The sequence below is a fragment of the Sciurus carolinensis genome, chromosome 5 (assembly GCF_902686445.1).
Source record: "Sciurus carolinensis chromosome 5, mSciCar1.2, whole genome shotgun sequence".
NCBI lineage: Eukaryota > Metazoa > Chordata > Mammalia > Rodentia > Sciuridae > Sciurus > Sciurus carolinensis.
Genome location: NC_062217.1, coordinates 94652049 through 94671925, shown reverse-complemented (window position 1 = coordinate 94671925; position 19877 = coordinate 94652049). Strand labels below are relative to the sequence as shown.

The 19877-nt window shown below is 36.4% G+C and overlaps 1 protein-coding gene across 2 annotated transcripts in view; it reads right to left on the bottom strand.

Annotated features, from left to right (window-relative positions):
- Nucleotides 1-18667, bottom strand: part of Atad1 (ATPase family AAA domain containing 1) — a 42472-nt gene extending 23805 nt beyond the window's left edge. The window contains exons 1-4 of one of the 2 annotated variants that reach the window (XM_047553711.1): nucleotides 18557-18667; nucleotides 14481-14655; nucleotides 2583-2681; nucleotides 410-530 (exon numbers count right to left, since the gene is read on the bottom strand). In XM_047553711.1, the coding sequence (XP_047409667.1) occupies nucleotides 410-530; nucleotides 2583-2681; nucleotides 14481-14642 (382 nt within the window). In that variant the 5' untranslated portion in view covers nucleotides 14643-14655; nucleotides 18557-18667. The other variant, XM_047553709.1, reaches the window with a different exon arrangement.
- Nucleotides 18668-19877: the final 1210 nt, after the last annotated feature.

Sequence of the window (19877 nt, the reverse complement as noted above, 5' to 3'; positions counted from 1 at the left end):
TTTATATACATTTTAGAACTGAAGAATGATCAAGGCAGGGCATGGTGGCACACAACTACAATCCCAGTGGCTCAGCAGGCAAAGGCAGGAGCACCATGAATTCAAAGTCAGCCTAAGCAACTCAGCAAGGTCCTAAGCAACTTAGAAAGACCCTGTCTCCAAATAAAATATTTTAAAAAGGCCTGGGGATGTGGTTTAGTGATTAAGTGCCCCTGGGTTCAATCTTGGGTAAAAAAAGAAGAAGAATGACTAATTATTTTAAAACTATTACACAACAGTTCACTGGATCTCAGCATTCTTTGGAGAATCTGATTTCACACACACACAAAAAACGGTTCTCTTAGGCCTGAAAGTCTGAATGTCTTCTAGACTTTTAATGCTTTAGGCAAATATATATTCTTTACCATACCTTTTGGAGGCTGCAGAAGCCTAGAATTTTCAAACAAATGCTTCTTTTTGATAGGTAAGATGACTGTGTCTTTCAGATCCGTAATGACATCATCTAAACCTGCTATATCACTCCAAGTAACCTGGCAAAAAGTAAAAGTCAGTATGAATTTTACAACTAACGTATACTGGCAAAGCAAAAAAATTTCACCCCCAATTGTAAACCTTTATATAATCTGGTAATTACACATATAAAATAAAAAGTTAAAATTGTATATTAACATAAGTAAACAATTCACAACGGTAATGATATCAATAAACTTAGTGACACCAGAAAATGAAATTTAGAAGTCAGTTTCTTACTATTTAAAAAAGAAGCAGTAAGGCTCTGGGTGTAGCTCAGTGGTAGAGCCCTTCCCTCTCATGGGATAGGCCTTGGGTTTAATCACCAGTGTCTCGTGTGGGGTGGGGGCACTCAAAAATCTGTTAAGAATTTAACAAATGGAATTCATTCCTTTATTAGTAGGAAATACGCTTCCACAAGAATACTCAAATAATTTAGCAAGCTCAAGATAATTTAGCACCACCTGATGGGGAGGAGTTTGGCAGGAATGTACCTATTTTACGTAAGATATGGTTAACACAATAGGAATTTTAGAGATAAGGCGTATAACCTATCAAACTGGACTTCTGATTTTTATTCATCAAAAGTAAAACCATCAGGGTTGGGGTTGTAGGTCAGTGGTAGAGTGCTTGCATAGCACATGTGAGGCACTGAGTTTGATCCTCAGCACCACATACAAATAAATAAAAAACAAAGGCATTGTGTCCACCTACAACTAAAAATATTAAAAAAAAAAAAGTAAAACCATCAAAACTTATGAAACACTGGGAGCAACAGCACATGCCTGTAATCCATCCCAGTAACTCAAGAGGTTGAGACAGAAGTAGTGCAAATTTACCACCAGTCACAGAAACTTAGCACTTAAGCAACTTAGTAAGACCCTATCTCAAAATAAAAAATAAAAAGGGCTAGGGATACAGCTCAGGGGTAAACCTCCCCTGGGCTAAATTCCCAGTAAGAAAAAGAAAAAGAAAAGCAAATGCTATGATTTGGACATGAGATATGAGTTTATAAACTAAATCAATCTAATCCTCAAAAAAAATATTTATGAAATATATAGACAGGTATTATACTACTATCCCTACACTATAGACATCAGAACTGAGACTTAAGGAGAAAACCATTTGCCCAGATTACAAATAGAAAAACTGGGATTTAGAATCCTGTGTTGTTCACCATAATATATCATGAAAATTTAGATTTTAGCTGAGCACAATGGCACACCACTGCATTCCCAGCAGCAGGAGGCTGAGGCAGGAGTTCAAAACCAGCCTTAGCAATTTATTGAGGCCCTAAACAACTCAGCTGGGCCCTATCTAAATAAAATATAAAAAGAAAAGGGTTGGGGATTGGCTCAGTGGTTAAGCACCCCTGGGTTCAATCCTGGTACCAAAAAAAAAAAAAAGAAAATCTAGATTTAAACTCCACAAATCAAACACCCATATGACTTAAAGAAGTTCTATAAAACACAATGACAAATACATAAAATTACAAGTTTTCCTAGACCAAATGTGTTCAGAAAAAAGTAACATAGCAGGCCTAAGACTGTTATCCTTAGAAAGACCGACTTACAAGTTGGTCCTTCCCGCAATGCCTTGACAACAGTTCACTGTTTCTAAACAGTGTGTGCCAATGATGTGGTTTATGGTGAATACCACTTTTCCTTCTGGGAGTCTAGAATTTTGAAATGCCTAAGGAAGATGAAGTCTACATGAATAGCCCCCAATTAAAAACCTTGGACTGAGTCTCTAGTAAGCTTCCTGGAAGACAACATTGTTCATGTGTTGTCACAACTTGTTGATGAGAGAATTAAGCAGGTCTTATGACTTCACATGGAGGGAATGCTTGGAAAATTTTGCCTTTCTCCATAGTTTACTTCACTCCCTTTTCCCTTTGCTGATGTTGCCATGTATCCACTCAGCAGAATAAATCATATCTGTGAACACAATTACATGCTAAGTCCTGTGATTCCTCCTAGAGAATCACTGAACCTAGTCATAATCTTCCACACTTCAATATAAAAAGCTAGATGAAATAAAAATAAATAAATCATAAGATTAAGGATACATACATGCATGTTAAGTGGGTCTACTAGATGAGCAGCAATACTCATTTCATATTCTGAAAGCTTCACATTTTTCACACCAATTTGCTTCATTAGTTTTTCTGCCTAGAAAGAAAAAAACAAGTGATCATTTTTGGTTTGATATTTAGTTACTGGCACTTCAAGATAGATAAGATATTTTAAAAAGTAATAAACAAACAAGAATTTTCAAGGAATAGTCTCAGCTTCTTGGTCTTATCCTTCCCTATTGTGAGACACTAAGAATTTTACAAAAAAAAAAATTCCACTCCACAGAAACCAGGGCAATTTAACCAGCTCTTGGGAAATGAGAAAATAGAATACAAGAATAAAGTATGCACCTCCTAATATGGCCTCCTATGGTTTTAAGGAGTCTTTAGGGTACAATTTGGTTTCTCTCTCCTAGTAGGAGTTACATACAAGAAAAGGTAAAACCTCAAGATAAAAGTCCAAGTAGTTAAGGATACCAAGAAATGTACAATTGGAGTTTCTTTCCTTAAATTAGCAGAGAATCTGAAACGGATATCCAACTGCCTTCAAATTACCTAGGTATCTACCATAGGTGTCTGTAAATATCTAATTTTAATATTTTGAGATGCTGTCCCCTTTTAGTTAAAAGTAAATTCTTGGGAGCTGGGGTTGTAGTTCAGCAATAGAGTACTTGCCTGGTATGTGTGAGGCACTTAGCACCACATAAAAGTAAATAAAATAAAGGTACTGTGTCCATCTATAACTAAAATAATAATAATAATAATAATAATAATAATAATAATAAGTAGTAGTAGTAGTAGTAGTAGTCGTCAATTCCTGGGTCTAGTTAACTAGAGATTAAAAAAAAGTTACTCTAAATAACGTGTGTGTATGTGTATTCTGGAAGTAGGGCAAAATTAGTTTTAAATGTATGAGTTCTACTAATGCAACAAATGTTTGAAGGCAAACATTTTCTGAGTGTGCCCAAGATAATGACAACAGAGTAAACAGATGAAGTCAGTGACTCTTCAGAGTGATCCTAAAAAGTGGAATGATTTTTCCCCTCTCATGGAAAAAGAAACTAAAGCTTAGCATGAGTAAGTAATCTGTCTTAGATAACAGGCTAGCAAATGGAAGAGGCAAGATCTGAATCCACGCAGTACAACTATGGAGCCCAAACTCTAGCCATTACACATATTTGCCTTGGTTTCTCCATATAAAATGCAGGGGGAGGGTGACCACTAAAAAGTCTTCAAAAATCTATATGTACATTAAAATTTCAAATAAATGAGCATTTTAGAAATAAAGGTACTCTAGTAAATCATGTTTTAAAATGTTACAATTTTTGTTACATTTTCCTGAGATGCTCTTGCTGATGTGAGTTCTTGTTTGTCAAGGATATGGCTACTCTAAAAAGGAAATTCATTATCAGTTTGGCTAGGTTATTAGGAAAAATATATGTTAATCATATCCTAGTAATAGTTTTTCTAAAAAAGTGCTATAAGTCACATCGGATAATCACACAGAATAAATCTTCAATTTATCCGTGTCCTATGAAAACACCAATGGATACAGTAACCTTTCCAGGTTCCTTTATCTCTTGAAAATGCCTTCTCTTTCACAGCCTGTAAAGCTTTTATGTGTCAGTTATGGAAGGTATCCTATTTTAGCACTGGTAAAGACATTATTCTTCTTTTTCATTATGCTGCTATAAATGTGAAGCCATCCTACATGTGTTCTTTTTAGGCAGTGCTCTAAAACAGTAGATTTCAACTGGGGAAAAATTGTCCCCTGGGGATATTTGGCAATGTCTAGAAATACTTCTAGCTATCACACTTGGAGACAGGGGAAGAAGGGGCTATCAGCATTTAGATGGTTGAAGCAGGGATGCTACTACTAGTCATTTTATAAGGCATAAGAAAGCCCCCCTCCTCCCACCAATATATACAACTGAAATGCACACAATAGCTGGGCACAGTGGCACATGCCTATAATCCCTGCGACTTGGGAGGCTAAGGCAGGAGAACTGTGCGTTCAAAGTCAGCCTCAGCAACTAGGCAATGCCCTAAATAGCTTAGTGAGACCCTGTCTCAAAATAAAAAAACTTGAAAAGGACTGGGGATGTGGCTCAGTGGTTAAGTACCCCTAGGTTCAATCTCTGGTACCAAAAATAAATAAAATAAATAAAAAAGAAAGCCTCCCTTCATATATTCTACAGAATTACCAGGCATAAAATGTCAATAATGCCCAAGTTGATAAACCCTACTTTCAAAACTAGCTTTCTTGAAAGTGTTATTCGGTATCATGATTGTCTCTTGTTTTCAATAATCACCTTATTTATATCTGAAATTTCCTAAATAAATTAACTATATTGTTTAGTTTATAGAAACAGAAAATATTGAATTTTGTCTAGTTTATCTAGAATCTTTTTTTCTGCAACAGCAGTTTAATTTTAACAATGACTTCAGGTTGTAGTCATACTATAATATTGACAGAAAAAAGAATTTAACATTTATTAAGTTCCTATCACATGGCTGGCACTGTGCTGGGTACTTTAAAATCAAGCTTAAATTGCTCCTGAGAAGTAGCTATTATTAGCCATATTTTTCAGAAGAGGAATTCAAAGAAATTTAAAAAACGGCTAAGTGTATGGGCTGGGGACGTGGCTCAGTGACAGAGTGCTTGCTGGCATGGGTGAGGTTTGGGTTCAAGCACTAGCACTGCGAAAAAGACAAAAAAAAAATTGAATTAAAAAAATAATAAAAACAATTGCCAACATTATATAACTAGGAAGAATCATTACTCAAAGTCAAACCCTGATTTGTTTAATTTGAAAGCTGTGGTCCTCCTGAAGCACTAATATTCCCTATTTGGGAGAGTAAAACATAATTAACAAATAAAATGAAAAGAAAGCACCAAAAAACACATTAGAACTACCCTCAAACTAACTGTGTCCCAGGAACAAGTTATCAACTGTCTGGTTTTGATACCAAGTTATCCAACTATTAAGTGAACCTCTAATTCTAAAATATCTCTTAACTAGAAACACGAAATTTGATTGGTTTACTCTAAAAATGATATGTTTGTATAATTTACAGATTGATGAAAATAAAATTTTGCAGTCATCAACATTTGCTTGTTTCTTAAAGTGGGTTATCTCCACGGAAAGAAAATGTGGGGGAGGAAGTCAAAGATAGGCTGGAGGCGGGGCCTGATGGCCGGCACCTATAATCCCAGTGACAGCAGACTAAGGGCAGGTGGAGCACCACAAGTTCCAAGCCAACCTCAGCAACTTAGTGAGACCTTGTTTCAACATAAAATATAATTAGGGCTGGGGATATGGATCCGTGGTTAAACACCCCTGGGTTCAATCCCTGGCACCGAAAAAAGGCAGGAAAATGACTTTTTACTGGATACCCAACTCTTTAAAAAAAACTATTTGATACTGGGGTTGTGGCTCAGTGGTAGAGCGCTTGCCTAGCATGTGGCACTGGGTTCGGTCCCCAGCACCACATAAAAAACTAAATATGGACTGGGGTTGTAGCTCAGTGGCAGAGTGCTTGCCTAGCATGTGTGAGGCACTGGGTTTAATTCTCAGCACCACATAAAAAATGAATAAATAAAAAATAGTTTTTTAAAAAACTAAACAAAATAAAGGTATTGTGTCCATCTAGAACTAAAAATATATTTTTTTTATTTTACACTATTTTTTTTACTCTTTCACATTACTTTATTACCCTTTTGTCCTATTTTATTTTTTTCTTCATGTGAAGTACAATTATTAAAAACCGTTAAGAAGTGGGACGGGCGGGGGGTGGGAGGAGTGGGATAGGAAACAGTGAACTAATATTTTTGCCTGGAGTAGGTAAGAGGAATTGAGGAAAAGAAGTAACAGAAAAGGAACTATTGTACAGTAACACTCATTTCATTCAAGTTCTAAAAGATTCATAGGATTAACTGTCCTTTTGAGGAATAATTTTAGAAAGCTACACAGTACATTAACAAAGTGAAAAACACAGAGGAACTAATTAAACTTAGATCAGAAACAAGGACAACCTCTGATTCTTTCACTGAGGTCACAGCTGAACTGCTCCATTTTAAGTGTAGGTAGAGGAAATCACTGATAAACAATCCTAAGAAATGCATTTAAAGAGGAACTAGCAGAGAATTTGAGAATCTTCACATGTTAAGTATAAGTCCTTATCACAAACTTATGATAAAATCTAGAAACATCTTTTTCTAGACAACGTGGAGACAGCAAACTTCTCCTTTAGCACAGGTGTATTTACTGTCGTAATATTAGGGTAATATCTGATATTACCATATGGTTCTTAAGGTTCCTGGGTAAGATGTCTTTGTACTGTGATGCTCTTCTACTATGCTTATGATAAAACTCAATACTAAACTGAGCTTTTTCTTTTCCTCTAGTTTCCTTTTTTACTGCTTTTCTTTCCTTAATTCTATATCTACTCCTTTGCTCAGACAATATTGTTTGTTCCTTGTGGATTTCCTATCTTAATTTTCCTACTTACCTCACCTTTAACTCTTCTAAGAGTCAGTTCCAGTAAACCATATGCTTTAAAAGTGCTTATGCAGTTTTACAATTATTTTCTGGGTTAACAAATAGTTCTTCCAATTGTCAATAAGTGATGGCTGTTTTTAAAATTACCTAGTATTTGCAAATTTCAGTTTAAGTTTCCAGTATACTGTTCTTTATAAAGTATTTGAGCTATTCTTTTAAGATGATGATGTAATGACAGTATGACAAATAAGATAACTAAGGCCACAGTTATGTACATAACCTTCCTGTATACGAAGAATTTGGAGTACTGAATTTTTTCTGGCCCATTATTACTAAATTACAATCTCAGGAAAATAAGATAGCCTAACTAACATGACAAACAAAATATTATATTTATAAATGACCACAAAAGTTCCAGGATGAATCACCCATCCTGTACTTTAAAGCTCTTCTTTTCTCTTCACTGGTGATACTGAGGCTTGAACCCATGGTCTTGAACATGTTAGGTAAGGCTGAGCTACTATATCATATCTCTAGTCCTTTTTAATATTATTTTAAGAAACGGTCTCCCTAAAATGCTTAACTTGCAATCCTACTGGCCTTATCCTCCCAAGTAGCTGGGATTACAGACAAGTGACACAATACCTAGTTTAAAGCTTTTAAATAAAATAATGTATCAGCCAGGCACAGTGGTGCATGCCTGTAATCCCAGTGACTGGGGAGACTGAGGCAGGAGTTTCTCAAGTTCAAACCCAGCCTCAGTGACTTAGTGAGACCCTGTCTCTAATAAAATACATAAAAGGGCTAGGGATGTGGCTCGGTGGTTAAGTGCCCCTGGGTTCAATCCTTGATGATGATGATGATGATGATGATGATGACAATAATAATATCCCAATTACTCTTACCCATTGTTTATTACAGGCACATCTACTAAAACTCTTCAACTATATATTAAATATGATCTGAGCAGCAGCATATATCCAGAAGATTCCTGTCCCTCTATAACATTCTACAGAAACCATTAAATATCTTACATCTCTCACAAACTGCAGATTTTCCTGACCTCAGACTAGAAGTTATTTACAAATATTCCATTTAATCCAACATAAAACTACCTCCAGGTTACTACTCCTGATTTCAGTGCTACTATGCCATCTTTTACCTTACACCTTCAAACTGCAATGCCTTTATAATCACATGAGGGTCAGGCATGGTGGCACACACCTATAATCTCAGTGACTTGGGAGGCTGAAGCAGGAGGACTGCAAATTCAAGGCCAGCCTCACAACTTAGTGAGTCCTAAATAATTTAGTGAGACCCTGCCTCAAAATAAAAATTAAAAAGGGGAGTGGTAATGTGACCCTGGGTTCAATACTCAACACCAAAAAAACAAAAAACAAAACAAAAAAAAAAAACACAAAGTCTACTAATAATCTGGCAACCTCAAAGAAGTGTTCTATATCTAAGTTTTTAGATTCAGTATTCTTTCTGATCTGTCATATCTTTCTTCTCTCACATTCACATCTGATCTCATCACTCTCAAAGTACACTCTAATTCCTTAATTCCTGGCAATTTTCCAACTGAATTATTCCCCCACCTGCCAATATTTAACATCCTCAATAGCCTGGACTATAGGGTCATTAGTTAGATGATGCCATTCTTAGAACCCCTTATACTTCTTTTTTTAAAATTTTTTAATTTGATCTAATTAGTTGTACATGACAGTAGAATGCATCTATACAGTTTGATAAATCATATATAAATGGAGTAAAATTTCTCATTTTTCTAATTGTACATATTGTAGGATCACATCGATCATGCAATCATATATGTACGTGAGGTAATAATGTCTGTTTAGAACCCATTATACTTCTAATTAGCTTTATCCCCAATACTGGTTCAGCAATACCATCCACTCTGACACCAAGCTGCTAAGTAATGTTGAGAATAACAAGGGCTAGGATGTAGCTCAAAGGGCTTGCCTACCATGTATGAGGCCCTGGGTTCAATTCCTAGTAGCACAAAACAAAACAAAAATAAAATTGAGATCCCAAGAAATTTATGCTTTCTTCAACTATGCCCTAATGTTCTACAGTCAATAATAATTAAATCCCATTAAACAGTGCTTAAACATTTACCTCAGCAGGTTCCCAACTTCCTCCACTTCCTTTCACTTTCAGTCACACATTCTCCCTTTCATATTACTGAAAAAAAACTTAGCTCAATCTTAAAATGTTCCTCTAACTACTGATCCCAGTTCCTCCTGGTTCCTCCTGGAACCTACCTTCATCTACTACACAGCCTCTTTAGCAATCTAATCTACTTCCTCCTCCATTAGCCTTTTCTTTCTTTTTCCCTAACTATGAAATTACCATGTTCTCCCCGCCACCACCCCCACCAAGTACAGGGGATTGACTCAGCATCCCTCTGCCTCTAAGCCATATCCCCAGCCCTCCTTTTTAAAAATTTTAATTCGGAGACAGAGTCTGAATTATCAATGCTGGCCTCGAACTTGGCAATTCTCCTGCCTGAGCCTCCTGAGTAGTTGGGATTACAGGTGTACATCACTCCACCTGAATGGAATGGCCATATTCTTTACCTCAAACTGTACTTGCCTCCACCCAAATGAAAATGCTCTTTCCAAGCTTAATGATTTCACCAAACTTACTACACTTTCTTAGGTCATATTTTTCTTGAAATATGACCCACAACATTTACACCAATCCTCTTTTGCAACCTCTTCCTTTAAGTAATAGTAACTTTATACAAAAGTCATTCTTCAGATAGTGTGAGACAATGTGAGGAGGGGCATAACAAAAAATATCTCTGGAGGTTTCAAAAATTATATTCACCACTCCACCAATTTCCTCAAATTCTGATATTTCTTCCCAGAACATAGGCAAGTCAGTTGAGAATCAATGCTACACCGAACCATTATTACAGCCTTCAATGTTTTGTATGCTACAGGTGTGTTTAGGTGAAAATGACTATGATCAGTACCTTAAATTATCTTGGTTTTATTCTAGTCACTTTTCTCTGCTGAATGCCATATTTGAGCTAAGTGCAATTCAAAGGGAACAAATACATATAAGAAAAGTCCTCTGCCCTCCCTGTATTTTCCTGAAAGCAAGACATAAATTTACGAAAGTGTCATTCCTCCCCTTCTACCAGGGACAGAAGTTAAGCACAAATACCAGGTTAGACACATCCTGAAAATGTTCACCAGAGAAATCTACATAACAAACTCTACTATTTTTTTTGTTTGTTTGTTTGGTTGGTTGTTTTGAGGGTGTTTTTGGTGCCAAGGATTGAACCCAGGGGTGCTTTACCAGTAAGTAACATCCCTAGACTGTTTGTTTTTGAAACTAGGTCTTGCTAAGTTGCTTAGGGCCTCACTAAATTGCTGAGGCTGCCTTTAAACTTTTGATCTTCCTGCCTCAGTCTTCAGAGTCACTCAGATTATAGGCACTAGTTTTTCTCTACCTCTGGTTTCTCATATACTTACTCCCACAATTTGGTTCCCTGAGACTCAGGTCCTTTGGTTTGGTCACTTCTCTAAATCCATCATTCCTTTGCTAAATACTAATACAAACTCATTTTTAACCAAATCTTTTGAGTTATTCATCTCTGGATACTCTTAGGTGTTACTTGCTTAATACTCCTGAAAAGAAACTGTTTTTCTCTTGTAAATCATCTTTTGTCATAGTTGCCCAAAAGAGAATTATTTTTCCTCCCCTATGCATACATAATACCAACATTTATTCACTTATTTAAGTTGATTCCTATTTTTTCCATTACAAGCAGGACAGCATGAGCATTTTTGTAGGCATCTCTTGATTCATGGTGACAAGTTCATGTGGGTCATTTAATATCAACATTATCAACTTTCCTAGATAACATCAAACTATCTTCTAAAATAATTTTACTACTTTATATTCTTACCAACAACATTCATTTTCCTATTTTCCAACAAGTATTGCCTGAAATACTTCTTACCTGAATTCTTTACTTACCCCCCCACCACCCCAGTACTGGGAATTAAATCCAGTGTGTTTTACTACTGAGCTACATTCTCAGATCTTTTTTTGGTTTAAGATTGGATCTCAATGAACTGCTGAGCCTGGCCTCAAATTTGCCATCTTCCTGTCTCAGCCTCCCAAGTCACTGGTATAGGAAGAATTCCTTACTTTCGTGATAGCTCATGAATACCGTCACTGGTATAGGCAGAATTCCTTACTTTCGTGATAGCTCATGAATACCTTAAAAGGATTTTTTAAAAATATTATCTAGTTTATTTAATTTTCTATACCAGAAATTCAGTTAAGGTACATAGTAACCCAGACTGACTTAAGTCTTTCTCCACTGGCTTCACATCATCTTCCCATTCCCTAAATGATGGGAATGTGCTAAGGATTACTCTTTAGTCTACAATTTATGTTCCTTTATCGCTCCTCCTTTGAAGATCTCAGCACTCTCAGTACAGTCATCAATCAGCATTGATTATTGTGACAATTACAACAGAAGCTGTCAACAAGTATTTGTATGTATAACTCTGGATGGTGGTGGGGGAAGATCACAGTGCTCTGGAAAAAGCTCTAAAAATCTTTAGATTTACACCATTTCAACAGAGACTCATTACTTTAATGACTCCCATTACTTATGGGCAAAAGGAAAGTACCTCTAAGACTGACATTTTTTGCTGAGATTCAGCTCTACAACTTCAATTGCTATCTCAACACTTCTCCCTGAATTCCTACCATCGATGCACATATCAAATGTCATCATCTCATAAAATGTGCCCTAACAATTTCTAAACCTCTATAAAATATGAGTTGAGGAGTCCAGACAAACTTTGATTCCTTTATACCAAGACCTTTTTCTTTCCTCACATCATCACAGAGTCCTTTCTGTTATCACTTTTGAATTTATTTCACTCCCCTTTTTGCTCCATTTTTAGGTCTTTGTCAGAATTTTTATAGTCCATAACTAACATATCTTGCTTTTACTTCCTCTTGATATCAATTCCTCCTATATACCACCATAAAGTGAATTATCCTAAAAGCAGAGCTTTGCATATTACCCACCTATTCAAATATATTTAATGGTTTATTATTGCCTACATAGAAGTCTTCAACTGGTCAACAGTATATTTCAATAGTTGGTCAGAAATACAGCAAAGAACAGAATGCACATAAGCTACAGCCCTTAGACAAGCAAATCCCATGATAATCTTTTCTTGATGTTTTAAACATTAGTAAGTTAGTGTGAAACAAGATAACATTAGAAGCAAAAAGCATGTCTCCTCAGTTGATGATGGACTTCTGAAATGCCGTACTATTTTTAATCAGCCTCAGTCTACCCACAAGAAAATTAAAGATTGAAGAAAGAAAAGGTAGAGCTCTATTCTCTGATTTATAATTAGGACCCTTTAGCATGAGTCCTTACATCTCCCTGCAGGTTCTACCACATAATTAATAAAAGGTCTTGCTATTCCTAACCCCACTATAATAATGTTTATGTTCTTTCTACTAATATTGTCCTTGCTTGCTAACCTAGAGGTTTCTTTCATGTAACCATACTCAATTGCCTCAGTTATGGTAATAATCCTTTCTCCAAAACTAGTTTATATTCTGTATTACTCATTAGGCAACCAGAACATGCTATTTACTACTGTAATTCATATTGTCACAGACAACTCTTTTCTCCCTACCATGAGCACAACGAGGACAGATTATCTGACACCTCACATACCTGATATTTAGAACAATACTATACATATAGTTTTCAACAAAGGCTTAATGATGTGATCTATTCATGTATCACTTAATATCCATATTACTTTCTACACGATTTATATACACACACACACACAAATAAGTGTACATATATGTGTGTGTGTGTATATATATATATATATATACATACATACACATAAATAAAATATATATACCCCCCCCCACCAGAGCTCCTAGAAGCCCAGGAAAAACAATGACAAAAATCGTTGTTTAAAAGTCATACTCCTGCCTTTTAAAATGCTGAAAATGATATATCTTATCAATATCTTAACCTGAGACTAAAACTGACTTTCTTGATTCAGATGTGGAAAAAAAAAAAAAAGCTACTGTGAGGTATATAATATATATCTGGTTTTTGTTTTTTTTCCTTCTTTTGGTGGTATTGAGGATTGAAATCCTGGGGCACTCTACCACTGAGTTTCATACCAGCCCTTTTTTAAAATTTTGAGACAGGGTCTTGCTAAGTTGCCACAGTTGGCTTCAACCCTGCAATCCTCCTACCTCAGCCTCCCAAGTTGCTGGGATTACAGGTGTGCAGCAGAGTACCTGTTCATGATCATTTTTTGTTTTTCAGCCTACACTACTCAGACTTCCCAGAGTGTTATGAATAGGCTAAATATATAAGACAGACCTTGAGCCAACTGTTTTATAATCATATTTAAGAAATAAGCTCAGGGCTGGGGATATAGCTCAGTTGGTAAAGTGCTTGCCTCGCATGCACAAGGCCCTGGGTTCAATTCACAGCACCACAAAAAAAAAAAAAAAAAAAAAAAAAAAAGAATAAGAAATAAATAAATTCATAAATGTCCAAACTATTTTTCAGATATATATTTACTAACAGTATTTATGAAACTGTGGTTTTCACTTTTTACCAATTTAAGAGCTATGCCTGTAATGTAGCCCTTTTCTCAACACTTGTCTGTAGTATTTTGAAAGAACAAGAGTTATTCATCTTTTTTCCTTAACACCAAGAATAAATGCTTATTGAATGAATGGAGAGTCACAACTCAATTCAGCACAGAGGCACATGCCTGTAATCCCAGTGACTCAAGAGGCTGAGGCAGGAGGATTACAAGTTTGAGGCCAGCCTCAGCAACTTAGCGAGGTCCTATGCAACTTAGAGAGAGACTGTCTCAAAATAAAAAATAAAAAGACTGAGGATGCAACTCAGTGGCAAGGGAATTTCTTATATTTTAGTAGTTTGTTAAGTCTAACACTGACAATTTGTTGCATTATCCAATTTCAAACGTCATACAAAGCAAAATGTATACCATTACTGAAGTTGTTAATTTTGTTTAATCTATTGAAAATTTTTACTTAGATTCCTTCATTTATAAGCTGAGAAGAATATACTAGAGGATGTTCACAACAAAATACTATTTTTTTTCATCATTTTTCTTGTTCTGATAAATTGCTCATATAGTTTATCAATAATTTTACTAACAGCTTTTAGGAATAAAGATACTAAATAAGTGTATCATTGCATTTCTTATGAGTTTTTCAGAACTCGTTAATTTAAAAATCTGCTCTATTTTTAGTTTTGAAAGAGAATGTTTGTTAGTCATAAGAAAAATTATCTTCAAACATTTCAATCATACCTGTTTCTGAGCTTCTACTTTCTGCTTTCTAGTTGGATCAATTGCATCTACCATCCATTTGATAGTAAAGTATGTCACTGCACCAAATATCGTCAAACGGAAAATTAAACCAACAACTTCATTTCGACTCAAAGGACGAGAAAAGGCTTCAGCATGTACCATCTTGATTGTTAACCTTAAAAAACAAAGAGAAATATCACTAGGTAATAATTATATTCATTAACACTGACAGCCTGTTAAAATAGTTTGAACTAAGCAAGAAGTTAACTTCTAATCAAATTCAAACATTACCTACCTTTAAAAGTGTTTCATTTTTAAGGAGAAATGGATTTTCAAACATTAAGTAAACACATTTAAAGCTTTTCTTGCAAATGTAGATTAAAAACAAGTTTATTTAGTAGTAAAATAATTTTATTTGAAAAACACATTCTTAAGTTACTTTCAGTTTTTAAATAAATATTTCCAGAGAATCTGGAAAAATGATGACTTTAACACTAATTCAACTGAACAAAGGCCGCCTGACAATGAAATATTTTACAAATATGAAGCTTACAATTTCTTCAATTAAGTATCATATATACCAGATAATTTTTGAAAGTGAAATTCAAACTATGAACCAACTTATTTTTTCTCATACTTTTTCAAGTTTTCAAAGTCTGATTAATTTTAAATGACATTTTCATAATTAATAAGTGACATTAAATTTTTTGAGCCAATCTATTGTTCCCAATGACCCAGCTAACTGTAAAACAATAGAACTTTCAAAAAATCTGAACCAAGAAAACCGCAAGAATAAAGTACTAACCCAAAGACAGGGAAAAAGGAAATGATATGCTCCCTTTTACATACAGTATATCCCTTAACAGCTACAATTGCAGCTGGGTTTACAGTGGGCATGCACTACAGTATCAAAGGCAATAACTATATAAAACAATAAACTTATTAGGGATGGTGGGACTATTGCATTTTGAGAAACAGGATCTCATTTTCAAACAATGCCACTCAACTCTGCATAAAGTTGTGCTGAATGCTACCGGATTCTCTCTCTGTCACACACACACACACACACACACACACACACGGGAATATATATTTTGCACTGATATGAAAAGGAGCAAATCAGAATTTGTACAAATAGCTTAGTTAACACCTAAAAATTAGGTACCATATAGATTAAGATCCATGGTCCCTCCAGCTGTAAAATTATTGTTTCTTTTCTAAGTTAAAGATCCTTTTCATCTCCTTCCTCTAGAACAGCTCCAACAATACTTTTATATTTTTAAACTTCTACTATATGCCTCCTTATCCATTCAAGAATATATACTCTATTTCTTCTTTATCAAGACCTCAAAGCTTTCCCTTCGCAGGATTACCAAGCATTCAAAACTATCCTCATCTAGCTCCAGAGTCACTTTAAAGCCTTTTACCTCTCACCATTTCTCAAATTTCTCAATGGGAACGCTCAACAGACAAGAGTCACTGGCAGATGAAAATGCCAAATTTTCCCTTCAGTCTTGTATTTGCCTGCACCCTGGAGGGGCCATTTTCCCTCATTCATCTAAGATGACTCAAATGCTACCCAACTTCAAACACTAACCTTATCTGCTCCATGAAGCCTTTCATATCACATTAATCCTCCATATTATTCATTTAGCTCTACTATACCATTTTAAGAAATCTTATTTTTAATCATTATTGGATTTATATGTATTCTCAATTAGGAGTTTAAATCCTTATAAACAGTATTAACATTTTATTCATCTTCACAACTGTCACACAAAGAATATTCAAAAATTTTTTGTTCTACTGAAGAAAAATCTTCCAATCAACAAAGTCAAACTGGGGCTGGGGAGATAGCTCAGTCGGTAGAGTGCTTGCCTTGTAAGCACAAGGCCCTGGGTTCAATTCCCAGCACCAAAAAAAAAAAAAACAAAGTCAAACTTCCGAAGGATTTCCAAAAGTCAAGGTTTCATGTTATTAGTAAGAGCTATTCACTTCACAGAAATTCTTTAATTTAAACGTATCTGAAGGGCACAGTGGTAGTACCAGCAGCTCAGGAGGCTGAAGCAGGAGGACTCCAAGTTCAAAGTCAGCCTCAGCAACTTAGCAAGGCACTAAGCAACTCAGGAACCCTGTCTCTAAATAAAATACGGGGAAAAAAAAAAAAAAAAAGGCTGGGTATTGGCTCAGTGCTTAAGTGCACCTGGGTTCAATCCCCAGTATCAAAATAAAATAATAATAATAATAATAATAATTTAAACATAACAACTAAGTAAGTGAAGTCCTTCATTTCAGATGAAGAAATTTTGGCCCAGAGATATTAAACAATTTAATTCATTCAATAAGCATTTATTAAACATCTATACACAAAGTCTACTATATAGTGGATATACAATAATGCCTAATATATAATTACTTAAGGAACTAATTATATTAATTACAATGAATTATTTTTTAAAATGGAGCTGGAAGAAACCATCTAACTGAAATTTTTCCTCAGGTAACAAATCAAAGTATGCTTTTTTCCATCAGGATGGATTTTTAAAAAATGGGTTACACAATACCTCATGGATTTGAAAAACTGGGTTATACAACAATTCTCACAGGAAGTGAAAATTTGACTTCTTCAGGCTTAATTCCATCATAATAAAATTGAAAATGCAGTAGGAATGTGTGGTATCACCATGTGAGGTGCAATTCATGCATGAAAATAACCCAGCGGGCAAGGTAAGGGTTTTATTAACTTAATCTGTGAAAAATAGTAACATTCCACCAAAACATTTCATTTGTCTATAAAGTTTGAGTTGGTAGTGATAAACCGCCATCTACTGGATATTAACTGAACTACATGAACAAATTAGGATTGTTCCCAAAGTACATTCCAAAGTCATTAAGATATTAACCATTTTTAATTCTATTTTAAAATGCCAAGGCACAAAAAACCCGTTTTCATAGTTTCCTATTCTAAAATTATTAACGTAATAAAATAGATTTAGGATTACTAAGGGCACTTCTAAAACAGTACACTACCTTTTTAAATGACTTCAAAATCCTGAAATGAAACTGAAAGAAACCTCTTGCTTTGTAGATTGTAACTGTAAACACTTTTCATTTGATCTATAGATGGGATGTACACTTTTCTGTCATTCTTAGAACACTGATATACCTCCAATGTAAGGCTATTACAGTAACAATACCATTCCAGAAGAATAAAAGTTGCCAAACTACACAACAGGAGAGAATGTATTTCTATTTTGCACAAACATTAGGTTCAACAAAACGAATACACAAATATATACATATACACAGTGCTATGTATCGCAAAACTCTGGCAATTCAGTTACCTGTTAGGCAAACATGAATATCAGTTGGTTTATTCTGAGTTCTCGATTTCAGGATGGAAAACTACCTCACCTATGAACAATTTACTGACAGAGTAAGAGACCAGAGTAAAGCATTCATGCCATATTATTTCTCTAGGTCACTGCAGCGTTTTACAAAGGGTTTCTTAAACTCAGAAAGAGAAAGTCCCACTTTCACAGACGTCGAGGCCCTGTAGACAGAGCCTATGTGTGAGGCCTGCCAGCCTTCACACAGAGAACAGGTTATTATTAACAACATCATTCTCTGTGAAAGCGTGCCTAGTCCTTAAAAATCACCTCTGCTTTTGCACAAAGTGATAGCAGCACCAGTGCAACAACCAGACCCTGCTCATTCCGGCCACCTTCGCCTAAGAACCTATTTCCGAGGTCGCCTGGGACGACCCCAAGCCTCCACAGTAATCAGGCTGCCCATAGAGATTCCCTTCGAAATGGACATAAGTCTGGCTGGCAGCGCCCACAAAGACCCAGGGCCCAAGCCGGGCCGGAAGCCAAGGCAAGGCCCGGGACGCCCTTGGAGGTTAATCCGCTCGATAGTAAGGGCTACGGAGCGCTGGGGGGCGGCAATGAGGTGGGACGTGGAGAAGAGCTAGGTGACCTTTCCGGTGGGGTTTCCCATATTGGAGCCGCTCCCTAAGGGAGCTCGAAGAGATCCTGTATGCGTCTCACCAGGCCCCGAGGGAATCCGCTACTCACCCGGAGGAAGAAACAGCAGCAGCAGGAACCCTCAGCCGGTCTTGCACAGGAAGGAAATGCCGCCTGAGAGAGAGCGCTTCCGGCGGCGCCGCGGCCCGCCCCCTATACTGAGCATGCGCGAGCCGCGGTGCTGGGAGCCGGCGCGTTCCTGGTCCTAGAAATGGTTTAGGGCTTCTCGCGAGTGGGTTCACGTATCTGATGCTCTCTCTGCTGCTCGCTGGGCTCGGTCTTTCCGTGAAGCCAGTGTGTCTGCAGGCAGCACTTGCCAGAGCTGAGTTTAGCTGGTGTGTCTCAGATTGAATTGGAGAAGGAGCTTATCACATAACGTCCCTGCCCTGTTGACCAACTGGGAGCAACCCTAACAAGGGAGCAATCTTGAGCGCGCAAAAAAGTTTTTTTTTTCTGACGCCAGCTGATTTTGACTCTTTCCCATCACCCCTTGCAAGCTCTTATGCTGCTGCTCTGTCTAGCCCAAAGCGCAACGCGCATGGCCACCTCACCATCTGTCTTTCAGTTTTTAGAGTGAGCTCACACTCCTCTCCCATTTTTCTACTGACAGACACCTGGGGGTGGCGCCTGAAATTCCTCTGACGAAACGGCTTAGCAGCCCACGCAGGCATGCCTAGCAGTTGGGCCAGAATAGGGCAATTTGGTAGTATGTTATATATTTTGACTTCTCTCTCTTACGTATTTTGATTTACACCCCCCTCGGTACCCCCCCCCCCAAATCCTCTCCCCTCCCCAAAATGTGCGACATCACACAAGAGGTCCTAAGGGAGCAAACAGAAAGCCATCGCCTTCTGAATACACAGACTGCCAGGGGACGAGATAACATTAGACACTATCCCCATAAAAGAGACATCACTTCCTTCAGATAGAGTCGGTGAGACTATAAAGTAATGAGACGGTTCCCTTCCATATTTTCTTCAGGAAGGCAGTTTGTGTCTGTCTGCTGTAGGGATCGTCTTTGATGGCTAAAAAATTCTGCAGACTGATTGTTGAATTAGCAAATTATTGTTACAATCTTGTAATATTGTAGTGTGGGTAATATTTACAATAGTATATTGGGGTCAGGCAATATACAGCTATGTGATTCACATTCATCAAAAAAATTTTTAATCCTCTAAAAAAGACATTACTTTTATGTTTTTGTAAATAAGCAAGTTTCAAGTTTAAAATTTAGAGTTCTAAACCTTACTAAGCTCATCCACCTAATAAGTGGCAAAATTTCATTAGAACCTAGCTCTAATTCAAACCCTGCACTTAACATGTTCTCTTTGACATTGTAGTTTAGTATCAGTTAAATTTTAAAATCTAGTTC